This window comes from Anolis sagrei, chromosome 3 (assembly GCF_037176765.1).
Source record: "Anolis sagrei isolate rAnoSag1 chromosome 3, rAnoSag1.mat, whole genome shotgun sequence".
NCBI classification, from domain to species: Eukaryota; Metazoa; Chordata; class Lepidosauria; order Squamata; family Dactyloidae; genus Anolis; species Anolis sagrei.
The window spans coordinates 246,754,565-246,772,696 of NC_090023.1; the positions used below are offsets into that span (position 1 = coordinate 246,754,565).

At 39.4% G+C, this 18,132-nt stretch overlaps 1 protein-coding gene across 2 annotated transcripts; it reads right to left on the reverse strand.

Annotated features, from left to right (window-relative positions):
* Positions 1 to 1,099: 1,099 nt before the first annotated feature.
* TRIM59 (tripartite motif containing 59) lies at positions 1,100 to 16,634 on the reverse strand. Of its 2 annotated transcripts, none has more exons than XM_067466027.1 (2): positions 16,579 to 16,634; positions 1,100 to 4,238 (listed from the first exon to the last, which is right to left on the reverse strand). In XM_067466027.1, the coding sequence occupies exons 1-2, from the start codon at positions 16,579 to 16,581 to the stop codon at positions 3,015 to 3,017; spliced, it is 1,227 nt and encodes a 408-aa protein (XP_067322128.1). In that variant the 5' UTR covers positions 16,582 to 16,634; the 3' UTR covers positions 1,100 to 3,014. The 2 variants fall into 2 exon arrangements, with proteins under 2 accessions (XP_067322128.1, XP_060623578.2); XM_060767595.2 differs by lacking the exon at positions 16,579 to 16,634 and adding an exon at positions 13,002 to 13,099.
* Positions 16,635 to 18,132: the final 1,498 nt, after the last annotated feature.

An 18,132-nucleotide genomic window follows, 5' to 3' on the forward strand; every position in this document is an offset into this window, starting at 1 on the left:
AGACAACTGAAGTTCCTGAACACCAAAGTCTGTTCTAATACATGGAAGCAATATATAAAAATCTGTAAAGCAAGCAAACAGCTGCAGAACAACTCATAGTGTGGTTTCTATACTGAAACTTTCTCTATTATCCAGTGGTTCTGGAATGGTGCAGTCATTTGCAGGACTGGGAGGACCAACAAGGAAAGTAAGATTACACTCTTAATTCTGGTATCTTAGTGATAGGACATATATTCTAGATGTTATTCACTGGATCTCTAGGTAGAACTGGGAAAGATTTTGTTTGAAACTCTGGAAAGCTACTACCAATTTGTGAAGAAACTTTTGAGCTAGAAAGGTAATGGTTTGATTCTGTATAAAGCAGTTTCCCGGGTTCCAGCATTATCAGGTTCCTGTTGTGGCTTATATGAGTTTGCATCAACTGATACTGATGCTTATTTGGCAGTTTATTTCTTGCTAGAAGGTATTTTAGTCAGGAACACTGAATCAACCGACCATATTGGTCATCAAGTCCCAAATTTACAGATTGTGCCCTGACATCCAAAACAAAGAAGTGTACCCATGAATAGTTTAGCTCCCATACTTGGTTTCCCCTCCAACACAGGGAAAGTAGCTGCTGCCAAAGAAGGGATACTCGTGAGTGGCAGTATTTTGATGCAACTCTTCTTTGACCAATATGCTTTCAAGATGGGAGTAAAGCAAAGTATTTTAAAGCAAAGTACAATGGCTTATTGGCCTATGCATTTTGACTAACCCTGTATTTGCTCAGCATTACTTCTGTTATAATATTTGACCTCACAACTGGGCAGCAAGAGTAGGGTTTCTGCTGTGAGGGGGACACTCCACCCATGGCTCTTTGTCTTGCCACTTGAAATGGCATCCAGTTCTAGTAGCCTATGATTGCCAGAAAATGTAATGTTGGTGGTCGTCTCCCGAGATATCTCATTATATGCAAGCATTCCAAAATCTAGAATAAGGGATATGAAATACACAGCATGTAATATAGGTTTAGCCTTTGTTCATATTTCCTTTTCCCATTTTCCTTTCTGTAATCATATTTTAATAAGTTTTTAAAATAATGATTCTAAGGATTATCTGATCAAGTGGAAGATTTTTTTGGCTTTTATTTAAAATATTTTAGAGCAGTTTTACAAATAGTTTCATGAAGTTAAAACAGTACATGGAAAAATACAAATTCAGTATTCTTAAAATCTGGAAAAATAACTTATTACAAATATTATATTTAGAAAGCATAAAGAATACATTAGACGAAGATATCCTATAGTTCATAGATTATCTTTCACATAAGCACTGGCATAGCAAATCCAAATGCCATAGAACCTGCTTGTTCTTGGCAATCATTTAATAGTGTATTACCCACATACAATCGCTAATTTGATCTGTGGTAAGATTTGTAGGTAATCAAATGGCTGCCACATTGAAATTTGCTGAACTTACCACCAGGCACATTATTACAATACCTAGGCCCATCAAACCAAGTAAAGATTTTTTCAAAGTTACAGATACATTTATTTCACTCTCAGATCTGTACTTCTGATGCAGAACTTTGCATCAAACATCACAATTCTCCCTGTTTTTTGTGGTAACATATACACTTGTTAGCTGCTGTAGCACCCCTTGGCAAATATTTGTAAAAGTTTCACTGGCATATATACTAGAGGGGAGAGAAAGAGACAGTGAATTGCATGTACAAAGCATGTACAACTCTAGTATATCTATAAACTAAAATATTCTAGTAGTAGTGTTAAAAGTGGCAGAGGTTTAAACCCTTACTGAGCAGTAAAACAAGAAACCCCCCAGGGATTTGCACTAAATTGTGTAATTCATGAAACTCAACAGACCATTCTCTAGCTAAGTAAAAGTTAGTTGGTAGTGGAATTTATAATGAAAGCCTTTTCTACATTTCTAATAAATAACAAGCATTTGTACCTACAGTGAATTTTGTAAATCAGCCCTTGAAACAAAGTGGTCCGCTAAAATCTTGGAGGTATGATAAATCAAGTTTAAGGGATAAAACAAACTTTTTGTATACGTACTTCATATGATTACTAAAATGCATATACAACTTACAAGACAGGAGTTATAAAATTAAAAGCTCCTATACATTCCCTAAGTGTTTCTATCTGAATTGACTGATACATCACACTTTGTTCTGAAAAAATACATTTTGAGTCTTTGATGCTTGATATTAAACACCAATGAGCAAAAGAAATTTTCTAAACTGTTAAAGAATGCTTAGATCCATTTGCAACTATAATGTTACTATTTCTGATATTTTTCATAGGAAGGAAAGGTGTTCATAAAAATATGAAAAAATGTAAAGGACAGGAGAAGGCAGCACAAGGCAGCTGTGGATATCATGACAAATCACAATCTGGCCTGCATCTCCATTGGCCTTAATTCTAGTAGTGGGCATGTGGCTGCCTTCCAGACATTGTCAGACTACAATTCATCAATCCGTAGCTTAACTTTTGGTGAATAGTTTCATTTCAAAAATATCTGGAGGGTCATAGCTTAACCCTCTTTGCTCTTACCTGTTTGTAGACATATTTGCAAGAGGATTAGAAATGCAAATAAGATGGTTCCATTTCTTAACCAAAATTGATCTTTATACTAAATACTGATGCTTATATACAGTATACATTTGCCATTCTAGGATAACTTCAGTTTGAGCATAAACAGGAAAAGCTAAAACATCTATGTGACTGCTATTTTTAGCATGAATTTTATTTATTGCTATCAGTCCATTTCTTCAGACCTAGGAGTTGGATATGTTAGAGGTACAGAAAGACAGAAAGGTTTAATGGATCACAATTTGCATATTTCTCATTTTCCTTATTGTTTTCCTTTTTATGCTGAAATGAATAGCCCTCTCTCTCTGAAAATGTCAGTTTGAACCAGCTGCCAATCACTCTATCTTTCAGTGTTATCATATTAAGGCTAAAAATCCATTTAACACTCCATAAGGTCTCTTTTGCTTAACACAACAGTATTCACATGGGAGAGGGCACACTATATAGATATTCAAGAAAAAGGTTAGAAGTATGCCACAAAGTTTCCACGGCTACCTGCAATCTCTTACTTGTGTCTTGATAAATTGTTTGAAAGGCACTGAGAACATATGGAAAGGCCACTTTATTTATAAATGACAATAAATGTTGTCCATAGTAAACAATAGCCAGTACCAAAAAAATCAATAGAAGTCCCCAAAGTTCTAAGGGCCACAAACTTTGTTTAGATGATCTATTTTTCTGTCCATGGCCAGTGTAACGAGCTTTTTCTTTTGAAATCAGTTTTATTTTAGGAGTGAGAATGTTGTTGACCAGACTGATTTCACTTTTGCTCCACACATCTTCCAACACTTGCTCTATTCGTGGATAGATTTCAACAGATGGAATATCGAATAAAGGTTTTTTCTTCAATGCTTTAACACGCTGACGTATATCCTCAACCTTTTCTAGAAACAAAAGGGGAGATTCTTCATTCTGAATAAGGTTATTGAGTGACATAAGGTCTAGTTGTTCTTCTCGTACTGCTTTCAGGTTTTCAATGCGAGGTTCGTATTCTGCTGTTATCTGCATGTTTACTTCATCCAAAGCTGCAAGCAAAGCTTGTTTTTTATGTTCAAGCGAATCGCTAAGCCTTTTAAAATACTGCAACACAGTTTTTTTATCCTGTTGAACAATGCTTTCACATTCAGCTTTCTGTTCCTCCAGGTATTCAATACGCAAACATATTTCACTCCAGTGCTTATCAGTCAGCTCATCAAGCATCTTGCTGGGTGTGTCTTTTTCTTTCATGTAGGCACTTTGAAGATCATCAATAGGATGGCCATGATGGTTTCCTATTGTAAGACACTGGCCACACACTAATTTTCTGTCTAGAAGACAGTAAACATTTAATGGCTGCCTATAATGTTCAGTACATGTAGCAACATCTGGATGGTCCTCCCGCTGATATTTTTCAATGATGGCTTTTAATGCATAATTTACAGGCAAAGAGTCTGTACCCGTTGGTGGAATTTCAACAATGCTTCTACAGTTAGGACACTTCAGTGGAAGCCTTAAAGGTCTCCATATAGAAAAAGTGCCTGACAGCTGAAGAACACTTTCCAAACAATTTCGACAAAATGTATGAGAGCATGGCAGTACACGGGGGTCATCAAATATACTATAGCAAATGGAACATGTTAGCTCCTCTTCGAAGTGATGCATTTTCTAAAAATAAACATATAGTGAAAATATTAATGCTTTGTTTCTACCTCAGGAAGAAAAGCACAAAAATGTGAATGTTGAGCATTATTCTCCACACATGTGAAGTAGAACCTCAGTCTTACAACACAGTGTAATGAAACTAGTCTTTATTCTAGATTTCTTAGCATATTAAGTAATTCAGTCATTTTTTAAATTGCATGTATAATTTGATCTAATGGGAAACTAGTTTCAGTTTTTAAAATAAAATGAGTAAAAAGTTTTTGTAACCTTTCAAATACGAACACCAGCATAAATTAAAGCAGTCAATGCCAAGTAAAGATGATATTCCACAACAAATGACACTACAGCATTTCTATGTGTTACTTTCACAGGTTCCATTACTTGAATTGCTTAAGAGTCAAGTACCCAAATAATTACTAAACAATGAGTTTGTAAATAAAGAACACTTGCAAAATATGTTCCCATATAAGTGGCAGTGGCTCATTATTGCTAAAAAAAAGAAACTAGTTATCTGAATAGAGTATTAAGGAATACATTTTGCAGAGACAGTATGAAATACTTGTTCATTGGGGGTTTTTAAAAATTAAGCATCCTAAATTTCCTTGTTTCTTCAGAATAGGTTTTCATATTTCCATGATTAATATGGCTAGTGTAAAATGAGAAAATGTATAAGATTTAAAGAAACCAAGAGATTGCCTAATTTAAGGCAGTACTATTCTTTGTACATTAAAACCAAGATCAGTAATCCAAAATTACATAACATATAGAACTTTACATTTGATCAGAGAAATTGAAGGTTTCTATAATTATCATAGCCAACATGGTGTGATGGATTAAGCCAGGGGTCCTCAAACTAACGCCCCGGGGCCAGATATGGCCCTCCAAGGTCATTTACCTGGCCCTCAACCTAAGTCTGAAACAACTTGAAAGCACACAACAACAATCCTATCTCATCAGCCAAAAGCAGGTCCACACTTCCCATTGAAATACTAATAAGTTTATATTTGTTAAAATTGTTCATTTTATTTATTTATTTATTTATCTTACTTATATACCGCTGTTCTCAGTCCGAAGGCGACTCACAACAAATACGAACAGCAAAAATTCAGTGCTACAGTATAGAAACAGTTAACAACCTAACACATTACACAATTAATAAACAGTTACTACAATACCCATTCACTGTCGCCTCGTCATCAAAAACATGTTCCAGATTCGTCATCCATTGTTCCATTCCAGTGTTCATTAACCAATCATTGCACTAATTATTGGAACGCCTGCTCAAACAGCCAGGTCTTCACTTTTTTGCGGAATACCATTAGAGATGGTGCTAGTCTAATGTCCGTAGGAAGGGCGTTCCACAGCCGAGGAGCCACCACCAAGAAGGCCCTATCTCTCGTCCCCGCCAGCCGAGCTTGAGAAGCAGGCGGGATCGAGAGCAGGGTCTCCCTGGAAGATCTCAAAGTCCTGGTGGGTTCATAGGCAGAGATGCGGTCGAATAGGTAGCTTTAAATTGCTGTATTGTTTTTAAGTGTTGTTTGAACTACAAATAAGATATATGCAGTGTGCATAGGAATTCATTCATGTTTTTTTCAAACTATAATCCAGCCCTCCAACAGTTTGAGGGACTGTGACCTGGCCCTGTTTAAAAATTTAAGCATTGAACTATGACTGGAGACCAGGATTCGAATACCCACCCAGCCATAGAAACCCACTGAATGAACCTTGGATATGCCATTCTCTCTCAGCCTCAGAAGAAGGCAAACGTAACCCCCCTCTGAACAAATTTTGCCAAGAAAAAACCATAAATGGTTCCCCTTAATGTTACCAAACTACGGGAGGATATGTGAAAAGTACCTTCCACAGCAAAATTTCAGTACCAGTTTTATAACATGTATCAGCATTCCTTGGACAAAGACCAACCTAACATTCAGATTATTTCATATTGTTACAAAAGGTCATAATTAGATCTCTATTTCAATTCAATAAAAAAATGAAGAAATTACATTTTTTTTAAAAAATATGAACAGCCTGAATTCTTTAAAATGTCCAAAGTTCCTCCCTGCACAATCTGAATTTAAAACTAATGTTTTAAAATATACTTGCTCTAAAATGATCCTTTGATAATGCATTAACAAGAAAGCACTCATACTTGACTTTTTTCTCTAATTAGGAATTTTCAAATATTTTGCCTTCAAATGTTTTTTTGTTTTTGTTTGTTTTTTTAAAAAAACTTTTAAAAACCATATTTGCTACATCTCTGGATTACTTTTTAGCCAAAGAACTCACTGTGATTTAAAGCTTTAAACGATAGCTAATGTTTTCTTTACAGTGAACTCTCTGCATCTGCCTGTTCCACACATTCAACCTGTCACTCCCTGTATGGCAGTGATGTGAGTGTGGAGACACTGATGTGTGCGTGTTGCCATTGAATAAGATATCATCATCATCATCAGAAGCCAGTAAAAGTGGTCCCAGTAATGATCGGCACACTGGGTGCAGTGCCTAAAGACCTTGGTCTGCACTTAAACACAATCGGCGTTAACAAAATTACCATCTGCCAGCTGCAAAAGGCTACCTTACTGGGATCTGCATGCATTATTCGCCGATACATCACACAGTCCTAGAGACTTGGGAAGTGTCTGACATGTGATACAATACAACAGCCAGCAGAGTAATCTTGTTTGCTGTGGACTCATCTTCTGTTTCAAATAATAATAATAATAATAATAATAATAATAATAATAATAATTTTATTTATATGCCGCCATATCTCCCAATTTACAACAAGCAACGGCAAACATTCAGTGCCGTAAGGTGCTAACAGAACTTAAACAACCAAAACTCCTCAAATCAAAACAACTACATAAAAGTGATAAAGACACTACCACAAATTAGACAACAACATAACAGAATTACGTTTTCACACAGCCAAGGTAACAAAGATGGCGAGTTGTTTTTCACATCCATATAAGGTCCCAGAACCAAACCCTTATGGATACAGTAGACCCAGTGCACATTGATTCAAATGGTCAATACCCAGGAGCAGTGTCCACACAATTAACCCCCAGTATCCCTCTGCAGCTGTTTAGATGACAACCTACTTTGCCAGAGCCAAGCAGTTTTTAAAGACACATGGGATATTACAAAGAATCGCAAACTCTGATGTGGTTTGTTAAAATCTAGCCTTTTGTAATGTGTAAAGCACCCTGTGAAGAAAAGCCACATTTTGTTAATCAGCAACAATCTGATGCCATGGTTTATTATCTGCTTTAGGAACAAAATATCACTTTTCCACATACTCCCCATCCCCTTCAACAGCCTTATGCCACCTAGGAACTAGGGCCTGCATGCTTGAGCCACAGTTTAGCAGCTGCCATAAAGGAGTCATCCTCTTCATCTTGATCAATGCAGGGTGTCCTTCAGTTTGCCGAATAGGTGGTCTATAATTAAGACTTTCATCCACATGATATGAACTTTCAACACTGCTAAAACCTTTATAGGATATGTGGTGCATGAATGTTTTGATAGGAATCACATAGGATAAAGTGAATTACTCTTCTGAGAACTGTCTTTCACAAACCATGGCATTTCTGTGAGGGGAAAGTGCCATGGAAGAAAACAGAATGTAAACCGCATTGAGTCGCCTGTTTGGGCTGAAAAATGCGGTATAGAAATAAAGCAAATAAATAAATAAATAAATACATGTGTTTGATCTGCAGATGTCATAAATACCCATCCACTTTTCCAGCATCCTAGACCACTCCAACATCTGATGCATGATTGATTTAATGCAAATAGCTATAGAATAATTAAATAAGCACTACCACATGCACACTGATGGGGTGGGAGTCACCAAAAAAGAAACGCCTTACAATAAACACCAATAAAAACACAAAACACTAGGTTATGAACTAGGGTATAATATATTAGCATTATTGTAATATATATAATATTGTTTTATTTTATTTATTCATTTACTATACTTGTATACCACCTTTCTCAGCCTTATCGGCGACTCAAGGCGGTTTTAATATAATGTTGTAATATATTCCATATTATATATACTACAATGTATGATATAGTACAATATATTATAGAATACAAATAGTATAATATACTAGTAGCATATTATATATATTGTGGTATAATAATAATAAACTTTATTTGTATTCCACCCTCTCTCCTCGAGGAGACTCCAAATGGATTCCAATTAAAAATAGCAAACATTAAATGCCAAATACATTCATAGGTACAAATACAAAAACAAACCATTTGGATCCCAAAAAACCCCAACATCTACAACCAAATTATAACAAAAATTAAATAACAACACAGCCTATCAATTGATTTACATCTAACATAACAGACATTAAACATAAATTATATAAAAAAAAACACTTAAAATGTCTTTAAAACAGTTATTAAAATATTATGCGGCCAATAAAGCCAGCAGAACCAATGGTACCAACTAAGCCGAAACCAACTGAGCTAGAGTATAATGACAATTTCCAAATGGTAGTATAGTGTATTAATTATATGTAAACTTCTAGTCCTCCTCTCCGTATGCCAATGAACAGAAATAGTTTTTAAATTGTTTTTTAAAGGAGAAGGGAGGGTTCCTTATACTAAAATATTGCAGCATAGTGGTGTAGTATAATATAATAACATATGACACACATACTGTGCTATACCAGGTATGGGTATACCCAGGCCCGGGGGCTGGATGCAGCCCCTTGGGCTCTTTTCTCGGGTCCTCTTTCTCTCACCATGCTATCCTTCCTTCTCTCTTTGCTTCTGACTTCTCTCCTTCACTTCCTTCCTTACCTCCCTCTTTCTCCTTCCCTTCCACCCTTCCTTCCCTTTTCTCTTTCCCTTACACTCTTCTCTTTTTCCTTCCTCTTTTCCTCCCGGGGCGGGGGGGGGGGGGATATTTAGCTGGGAGAAGAGACAATTGAGAACCATGTTTCGGTGTCCCATTGAGGAGGATTGGGAAAACTTTTTCTGCAGCTTTAGAGACCAGGGCACAAGGGAGCAATGGGTTCAAATGACAGGGAAAGAAATTTGACTGAAAAGATTGGGAAGAACATCCTGGAGAGTGGCGTAGACTACCTTGGAGTGTGGTGGAGTCTCCTCTGGAGGCTTTTCCGCAGAGGCTGTCTATTGGGAGTGTCTATTGGGAGTGCTTTGGTTGTGCCTCCCTGCATGGCAGGGGGATGGACTGGAAGGCCTTTGGGGGTCTCTTCCAGCTTTAGGATTATATATCAAGAGTAGGCAAATATGGGGATCTAATGGATACACTTTTTCTCTCCTGTCCACCATCTCATCCTGATCAAGTCTTTCCTTCACTTTCTGCCTCCAAAAGAGAAGGGGGGGGGGGAGATCTCTCTTCAGCTGCTTCTCAGCTTTCTCACCACCCCCATCTCAAATGGACCCCCATCCCTTCCCATACACTCCTTTTTGTGTAAAGGCTGAGCCTCCAAAAGGAAATGTACATGCGTATTGGGTTTTTTCCCCTTGTCAGGAGCGACTTAAGAAACAGCAAGTTGGTTCTGGTGTGAGAGAATTGGCTGTCTGCAAAAACATTGCCCAGGGGACACCTGAATTTTTTTTGATGTTTTACCATCCTTATGGAAGGCTTTTCTCATGCCCCTGCATGGGGAGCTGGAGCTGACCCGCTGACCTCAGTCAGCAGTCCTGCCAGCACAAGGGTTTAACCCATTGTGGAGGAAAAGAGAGTAAAAGTGAGAGGTGGGTGTGACAGGCGAGAACATCCTCTCTGAATAGCCAGCCCTCCTGGCAAGAAAGGGACTTGGAGAAGACCCCCTCCCTCCTGGCCCACCTACCCCACTCCTGCCCGCCATGCTGCCCCAAGTTAGAAAGTTTGCCTATGCCCATGGTATGCTAATATTGTATATACATATAATATTGATAATGTTATAATATAATACAATATAATATAGAAAAGTCTCACTTATCCAACATAAATGGGCTGGCAGGACGCTGGATAAGCGAAAATGCTGGATATTTAGGAAAAGTCTATTAAATGTCAAATTACATTATGATTTTAGAAATAAAGCACCAATATAATGATCACACTGTTTTATCATTTTCAGAGATCATACGGCCGAGTATGCCTGCCCATGCAAAGCAGGTGAACATAGCATTGAATGAAACAATGAAACATGCAGAATAATCACAGGATGTCTTAAACCTACACCTGTTGATAAACTCTACAAGCTAGCTGGCATTGCCCCCCTCCCCCAATGTGCGACGGGAAGTTGCTGCTAAATGTGAGAGAAATAAGGTTGAACACTGAAAGCCACCCACTACATGGCTACCAGCCTCCTCCCAGTAGACTCAAATCAAGGGAAAGCTTTATGAGAACTACCACTCCTCTTGGTATCCCCCCAGCAACAGCAAGGGTATCCCTCTAGGCAACTAGACCAGGAAATCCCAACTGGATGGCCCCCCACGAGGGTCTTCCTCCTGGGGCAAACCAAGAATGGGCAACTTGGAAGTCCCTGAACAGACTCCGAAGTGGAGTGGGCAGATCAAGAGACAACCTGGCAAAATGACACTACCTAAAAGAACCCCACACCTTATGTGACTGTGGAGCAGAACAGACAACTCCGCATCTGTATGCTTGTCCACTATGCCCTGCCTCATGTACAGAGGAAGAATTGTACAGAGGCTACAGACAATGCCATTGCTCTTGCCTGTTTTTGGTCAAAAGATATTTAGCCACCAGTGCTCCTTCTATTTTTATCGATTTTATACTAATTTATGCAATGCTTTTGATACGAAATAAATAATTTTAAAATATTCATTAGTTTCAGTTGGTGATTTATTTCTATCCCTTTACTTGTTTGTTTTGAGGAAAATAGGTTCACTGGGCACATTCAGTTTATCATTTTCTTTAAACATCGCTTGTTTAAACTGTGAAATAGCTTTAAAATATCTGATACTCTACATCTTCACTTACTATAATCTGGTGCATGAAATACTCCCACATCGCTACGATTACTTATGTAGCTTTCTAAACAGATGTCTGCTGCATCTTAAATTGTACTTTTTTCCCTTAGTCCTAACAAGTATTCATCGTCATATGAATATTTCTGAATTTTCCAGTTATATCCCACTTTGCTGGCCTATTACCATTATAAGATCATGTGAATACAAGTAACATATATAGTCATATATGTCCACTATGCCCTGCCTCATGTACAGAGGCCATTGCTCTTGCTCTATTTAGCCACCTGCACTCCTTCTATTTTTATTGGTTTTATACTAATTTCTGCAATGCTTTCGATACAAAATAAATAAATAAATACTGTTTTAATGTTGTATATTTTAAGTTGTCATGAATTGGATTGTGGGCTGTTTTGAGTCTCCGTAGGAAGAGATAAGTAAATGTTTTCCCTTGACATTAAGTCTGGGGGGTTGGTGCTCATCTCCATTTATTTATTTATTTATTTACAGTATTTATATTCCGCCCTTCTCACCCCACAGGGGACTCAGGGCGGATTACAGTGTACACATATATGGCAAACATTCAATGCCAATTTTGACATACAACATATACAGACATAGACATTAACTTTTTCTGGCTACCAGGGGAGCTGTCACTTTCAGTATCCATCTGCAACACTGATGAAGTACTTCCGCATTCCCCGCATGCTTTTTGCTGGGGTGCTTGCTGGAGTCTTTTTTTATCGCCTCATAAATTAGTTAATTTAGCCTCCCCACACTTTAAGGTGGTACCTAATTTTCCTACTTGACAGATGCAACAGTCTTTTGGGTTGCAAAGGTCGACAACAGGCTACACAATTGATTGGAAACCCACTCCAGCCCGGGTTGGCTTCGAACTCATGACCTTTTGGTCAGTGATTTTAATGCAGCTAACACTCAGCCAGCTGTGCCACAATCCCGGTGCATTTGTAAGCCAAAGAGCCGGCATTGTCCGTAGACACCTAGGTCATGTGGCCAGCATGACTGAATGGAGCGCCATTACCTTCCCACAGAACATGTACCTATTGATCTACTTACATTTGCATGTTTTTGAACTGCTAGGTTGGCAGAAGCTGGGGCTAACAGTGGGAGCTCACCCCACTTTCCAGATTTGAACTGACCACCTTTCAGTCAGCAAGTTCAGCAGCTCAGCGGTTTAACCCGCTGCGGGATAGAAATAAAATAAATATAAATAGGTACAGCTTCAGACAGAAGCTGTACCTATTGATCTACTCAAATTTGCATGTTTTCGAACTGCTAGGTCGGCAGAAGCTGGGGCTAACAGCAGGAGCTCACCCCACTCCCCAGATTTGAACTGCCGACCTTTCAGTCAGCAAGTTCAGCAGCTCAGAGGTTTAACCCGCTGCAGGATGGAAATAAGATAAATATAAATAGGTACAACTTCCCACAGAAGCTGTACCTATTGATCTACTCAAATTTGCATGTTTTCGAACTGCTAGGTCGGCAGGAGCTGGGGCTAACAGCAGGAGCTCACCCCATTCCCCTGAAATAAAATAAATATAAATAAATGGAGTCCTTTGTGGAGACTTCTGAGGACTGAATAACAACAGATACTTTTCAGGTTTACCATCCAGGAACCGATTCAATCCATCTGCTCCAGTTGAGAGACTGAGGCCTGGTGCTCAAAAGTACCCGAGAAAAAGGGGGACGAACCGGAACCGGTCTCTGTCGCCTCCTCAGCATTTCCTCTATATTTTTATGTATCGTTATGCATCGCTTCATCCTTTTTTTTACCTCAGCCTCGCACCGAAACTCGCTCCTTCCTCCTTCGTCCCAACCCGGGCGGCGAAACCCTGCTCTCTCTCCCCTCCCTCCCAATCAGCCTGCTGCGCATGCGCGGTAGGGAAGCCGGCCGCTTCGAGCCAATCAGCGGCTGCCTGGGGATTCAGTTCGTAAGTAAACGGAAGAAGAGCGAGGGGAGGCCTCGAGCCCAAGAGGGGGCGTGGCCGTTAAAGGCAGTGGGCGGGGCCGTGGGGCTGACGTCACTAACGGTTTTTGGAGGGACTTTCTTGCCATCCTTTCAAAGTTCAAATCCAACACTAGGCATGGGCCAACTTGGGCCCTCCCTCCCTCCCTCTCTCCAGATAGAATCAAAGAGTTGGAAGAGACCTCATGGGCCATCCAGTCCAACCCCATTCTGCCAAGAAGCAGGAATATTGCATTCAAATCACCCCTGACAGATGGCCATCCAGCCTCTGTTTAAAAGTTTCCAAAAAAGGAGCCTCCACCACACTCCAGGGCAGAGAGTTCCACTGCTGAATGGCTCTCAATGCCAGGAAGTTCTTCCTCATGTTCAGATGGAATCTCCTTTCTTGTAGTTTGAAGGCATTGTTTTGCGTCCTAGTCTCCAGGGATGCAGAAAACAAGCTTGCTCCCTCCTCCCTGTGGCTTCCTCTCACATATTTATACATGGCTATCATATCTCCTCTCAGCCTTCTCTTCTTCAGGCTAAACATGCCCAGCTCCTTAAGCCGCTCCTCATAGGGCTTGTTCTCCAGACCCTTGGACTTCGACTCCCAAAATTCCTAACACTATATAATCCAACTTCATTTGCATTTCCTAAAGATACATATTCACACAGCAAAGCTAATGCTTACCTATTTTGGCCCTTACCAAGAACCAGACTGACTCATTGTGAAGAGGACCTTTCCTGAAGCTACAACCAGGGGAAGTGTGTGAGAGAAACTGTGGCAATGACTGATGTCACAATGGACACAACATCACAGCTTAGTATGACATAAGACAATAGAAGAGCTCAGTGCTGATCCTTTTTGTTTGTTTGGAAATACAAAATAGAGATGGATCCTGCTGTTATTTCAAAGGCCACACAATTCATGAAAAATGTTTTGAAGCTGGGATTTTATCCATTCATATTTACACAACTAATTACCTACCTTACCAAGAACCAGATTGACTCATTGTGAAGAGGATCTTTCCTGAAGCTACAAAACTCTATACGGTTCCGGCCCAGCGTATCTGTCCGAACGTATCTCCATCTACGTCCCACCTCGGAGTTTAAGATCTTCCGGGGAGGCCCTGCTCTCGACCCCGCCTCTATCACAAGTGAGATTGGCGGGGACGAGGAGCAGGGCCTTCTCGGTGGTGGCCCCTCACCTGTGGAATTCACTCCCTGGGGAAATTAGATCATCGTCATCCCTCCTTTCCTTTAGAAGGAAATTAAAGACATGGATTTGGGACCAGGCGTTTGGGCAATCTGGCAGATAAATAAAGGACAATGACGACCGATAGGAATGGAAAATGTGGAATGAAATTATGGACTCTTGAGTTGCAAACGCTGAGCATAAGATTGGTTTTTATTGACTGTGATATATATTGATTGTTTTAACTGTTATAACTGTTTTAATTGCTGTCTATATTTTATCTGTATTACTGTGTAGGCATCGAATTGTGCCTTTTTGTAAGTCGCCCTGAGTCCCCCCTCGGGGGTTGAGAAGGGCGCGGTATAAGTACACGAAATAAATAAATAAATACAACCAGTAGAAGAACTAGTGGAAGTGTGAATTTGAGCTTTTTACAGAGGCTGAATGAATGGCCATCTGTTGGGAATGCTTTGATTGTGTATTTATTTATTTATTTAGGGTGTGGCGCAGCTGGCTGAGTGTTAGCTACATTAAGATCACTCTGACCAAAAGGTCATGAGTTCGAAGCCAGCCCGGGTTGGAGGGGTTTCCAACCAATTGTGTGTAGCCTGTTGTCGACCTTTGCAATCTGAAAGACAGCTGCATCTGTCAAGTAGGAAAATTAGGAAACACCTTAAAGTGTGGGGTGGCTAAATTAACTGATTTATGAGGCCATAAAGAAGACTCCAGCAAAGCATTCCAGCGGGGGAAGCATGCGGGGAATGCGGAAGTGCTTCATCAGCGTCGCAGATGGACGATGAAAGCGACAGCACCCCGGGCGGCCAGAAAAAGTTAAATAGCCTCTGTGTATGTCTGTATATGTTTGTATGTCAAAAATTGGCATTGAATGTTTGCCATATATGTGTACACTGTAATCCACCCTGAGTCCCCTGCGGGGTGAGAAGGGTGGAATATAAAAGCTGTGAATAAACAAATAAATAAACCCCACCCTTCTCTACCCCGGGGGGGGGGGGGGGGGGCTCAGGGCGGCTTCTAGCCAGCACATATTTGATGCCGACAAGCAACACAACAGAACACACATAAAAACAATAATTATAAATAGTTAAAAACATTAGATTAATATGATAAAGTCTACTAAAAAGAAAGTCGGTCTGGTGGCCATTGTTCCGTCAAGTCCTGTAATTGAAAACTTGTCCATAAACCGTTTCCATAGCTGTTGTCGTCATTGTTGTCATCAGGTCTGCAAGCTTACCCAAAGGCCTGACCCCACAACCACATTTTTAATTTCCTTCTAAAGGAGAAGAGGGATGAAGTGCCTCTAGTGTTGCTGTGAGAAGGTCCTCCATTGTACAAGTGACAGGGTGGTCGTTGTAGTAGGTGGCCTGTGGTTTGCTCTTCTCCACGCTCACATCTCATGGACTCCACTTTGTAACCCCATTTCTTAAGGTTGGCTCTGCATCTCGTGGTGCCAGAGAGCGGCCTGTTTAGCACCTTCCAGATTGCCAATTCTTCTGTGTGCCCAGGGGGTATCTCCTCTTCTATCAGCCACTGGGGAACTCTCGATGGCAACAGGACTGCTGACCAATAGGTCAGCAGTTAGAATCTGGGGAAAGTGGGTTGAGCTCCCTTTATCAGCTACAGCTCCTTATGCAGGGACATGAGAGAAACCTAGCACAAGGGTGGTAAAAGAAAACATCTGGGCGTCTGCAACATCCTTGCATACAGCCAATTCTCTCACACTGGAAGCAACTTGCAGTTTCTCAAGTTACTCCTGACACGAAAAATTAAAAAAGCCACTGGGGGACATGACAGAAGCCTCCTCGCAGGATTACACATCCAGGTGTCCCTTGGGCAACATCTTTGTAGACGGCTGATTCTCTCATACCAGAAGCGACTTGCAGTATGTATCCAAATAAACATCAAACCACAGTGAACCATTATGACCAAAATGGAGAAGTGCAGCTTATTGAAAACTGATTAACCACACTTTACTAACCACAATTTGAAATTGGTTTGGATTTAAAACATTAATCCACAGTTCCCAATTTAACACTTGCTGTTGTTTGCAACAGCAAATCCTTAAATGTTGTTAAATCAAACTAGGACACTATGAAATAGAGGTGCAAGATTCCCGATTCATTCCTGGCTGCTGAATTAGTTTAACAAGTGGGAAACTGACTGCGCAAACTAGGTCAGTATCATATACTCACCATTTTCACTCCTTTCTCTTTAAGTGGCTGTAGCAATTTTCTGATGAATCCTAAGCAAACAAGTCTGAACAGAACATGCCTTCGACTGTTCCAAGCACAACACAGAGCACCCCCTCTCCTGGATGCTTAAGGAAAAAGCATCTCAACAAGGCCAGTAATTACATTGTGGGTCATTTATTGATGGACAATGTGACCACCATCTGTTTCACAGACAATCCTCGAGTCTTTATCAGTGAATGGCCTCATGTATATTTTCTCTATGGACATCAGTATTTATAATTTACTGATTGAGGATGAATGCAAAACTGAAACATACTAAGAGATGTCTCCTAAAGTAACATTGAAAAAACAAACAATGATATAAATTTGTCAATGTGTCATAAATAATGATATACTTATCTTTCCAGAATACATAAACATCTGCTTATCCTGATAAAATTAAATTTAGGTTTTACAGCCTGTCATGTAAACATCTGGGATATGTCTGGAATTGTGTCTGGAAAGTTAAAAACTTCCTTCATGCAGCTGTATGAATATTCTCAAAATATCCCCCCCCCCTTTTAAAAATTCTTTTATTTCTGTCTCAACAGTTTTTCTTTGCTGTTAGCCCATGAGAAAAGTTGCTGAAGTTTGGTTATTTATTTACAGTGAAAGGAGTATTCTTCAGCATAGTTACATGATTTTTTCAAGGTTTCCTTTCTTCCATGCCTTGTTTTTTTTTGTCAGTCTTGTCTGCATACCACATGGTCAAGCCATATTCCATGTTATCATCACAACAATCCTTAATAGGAATGACTTATTAACTTGAGAACAATGAGGTGAAATAGAGATATAAACATGTCTCCAACTTTCTACACATTATATCACACTTGGCCCAACCCATGCTATTTTCTCCAGCATAAAAATGTCATTTTAGAACTGCAAAATAATGTTTCCCACTTTTTCAATTGACTAACATACATCTTGTTTTATAATCCATTGCAATCAATCTATTTGGGTATTAATCAAATGTATTTTCATTAATGTTAACAGGATTAAAATATGAAACCAAATCAATGATGGATCAAATGGTATGTAACCAAGTTCACTTCTGTGGGAAAAATAATACACATCATTCCAATTTTGATGCCTTTATTAATATTTATTTATTTATTTAGAACACTTGAATCCTGTCCTATTCTCGACCTCCGAAGAGGGACTCAGGGTGGCTTCCAACAATATGAAAACACCAATAAATACACAATTAAATAAAAAAGATAATAAATATACATTAATATGAATTTTAGCAGCATTTTTATATAATATCCATCTTAGACATGATTGTGAAATCACAAACAACTATAGCCTTTGGACCTATTGATTTAATATATATTTTTACTATCATCTTAGACATTTATTTCTGTTTGAGCCCACTATCACCAACTGCATAAGGTTCAGCTCTGCTCTGGCCTTTATAAATTTATAGTCCTGTTATGTCTGGAGCACACAATTCTGATCTCATCACAAACATCCTGTGCTTTCTGAGATAAGGTCACTCATGCATGGGAAATTGCA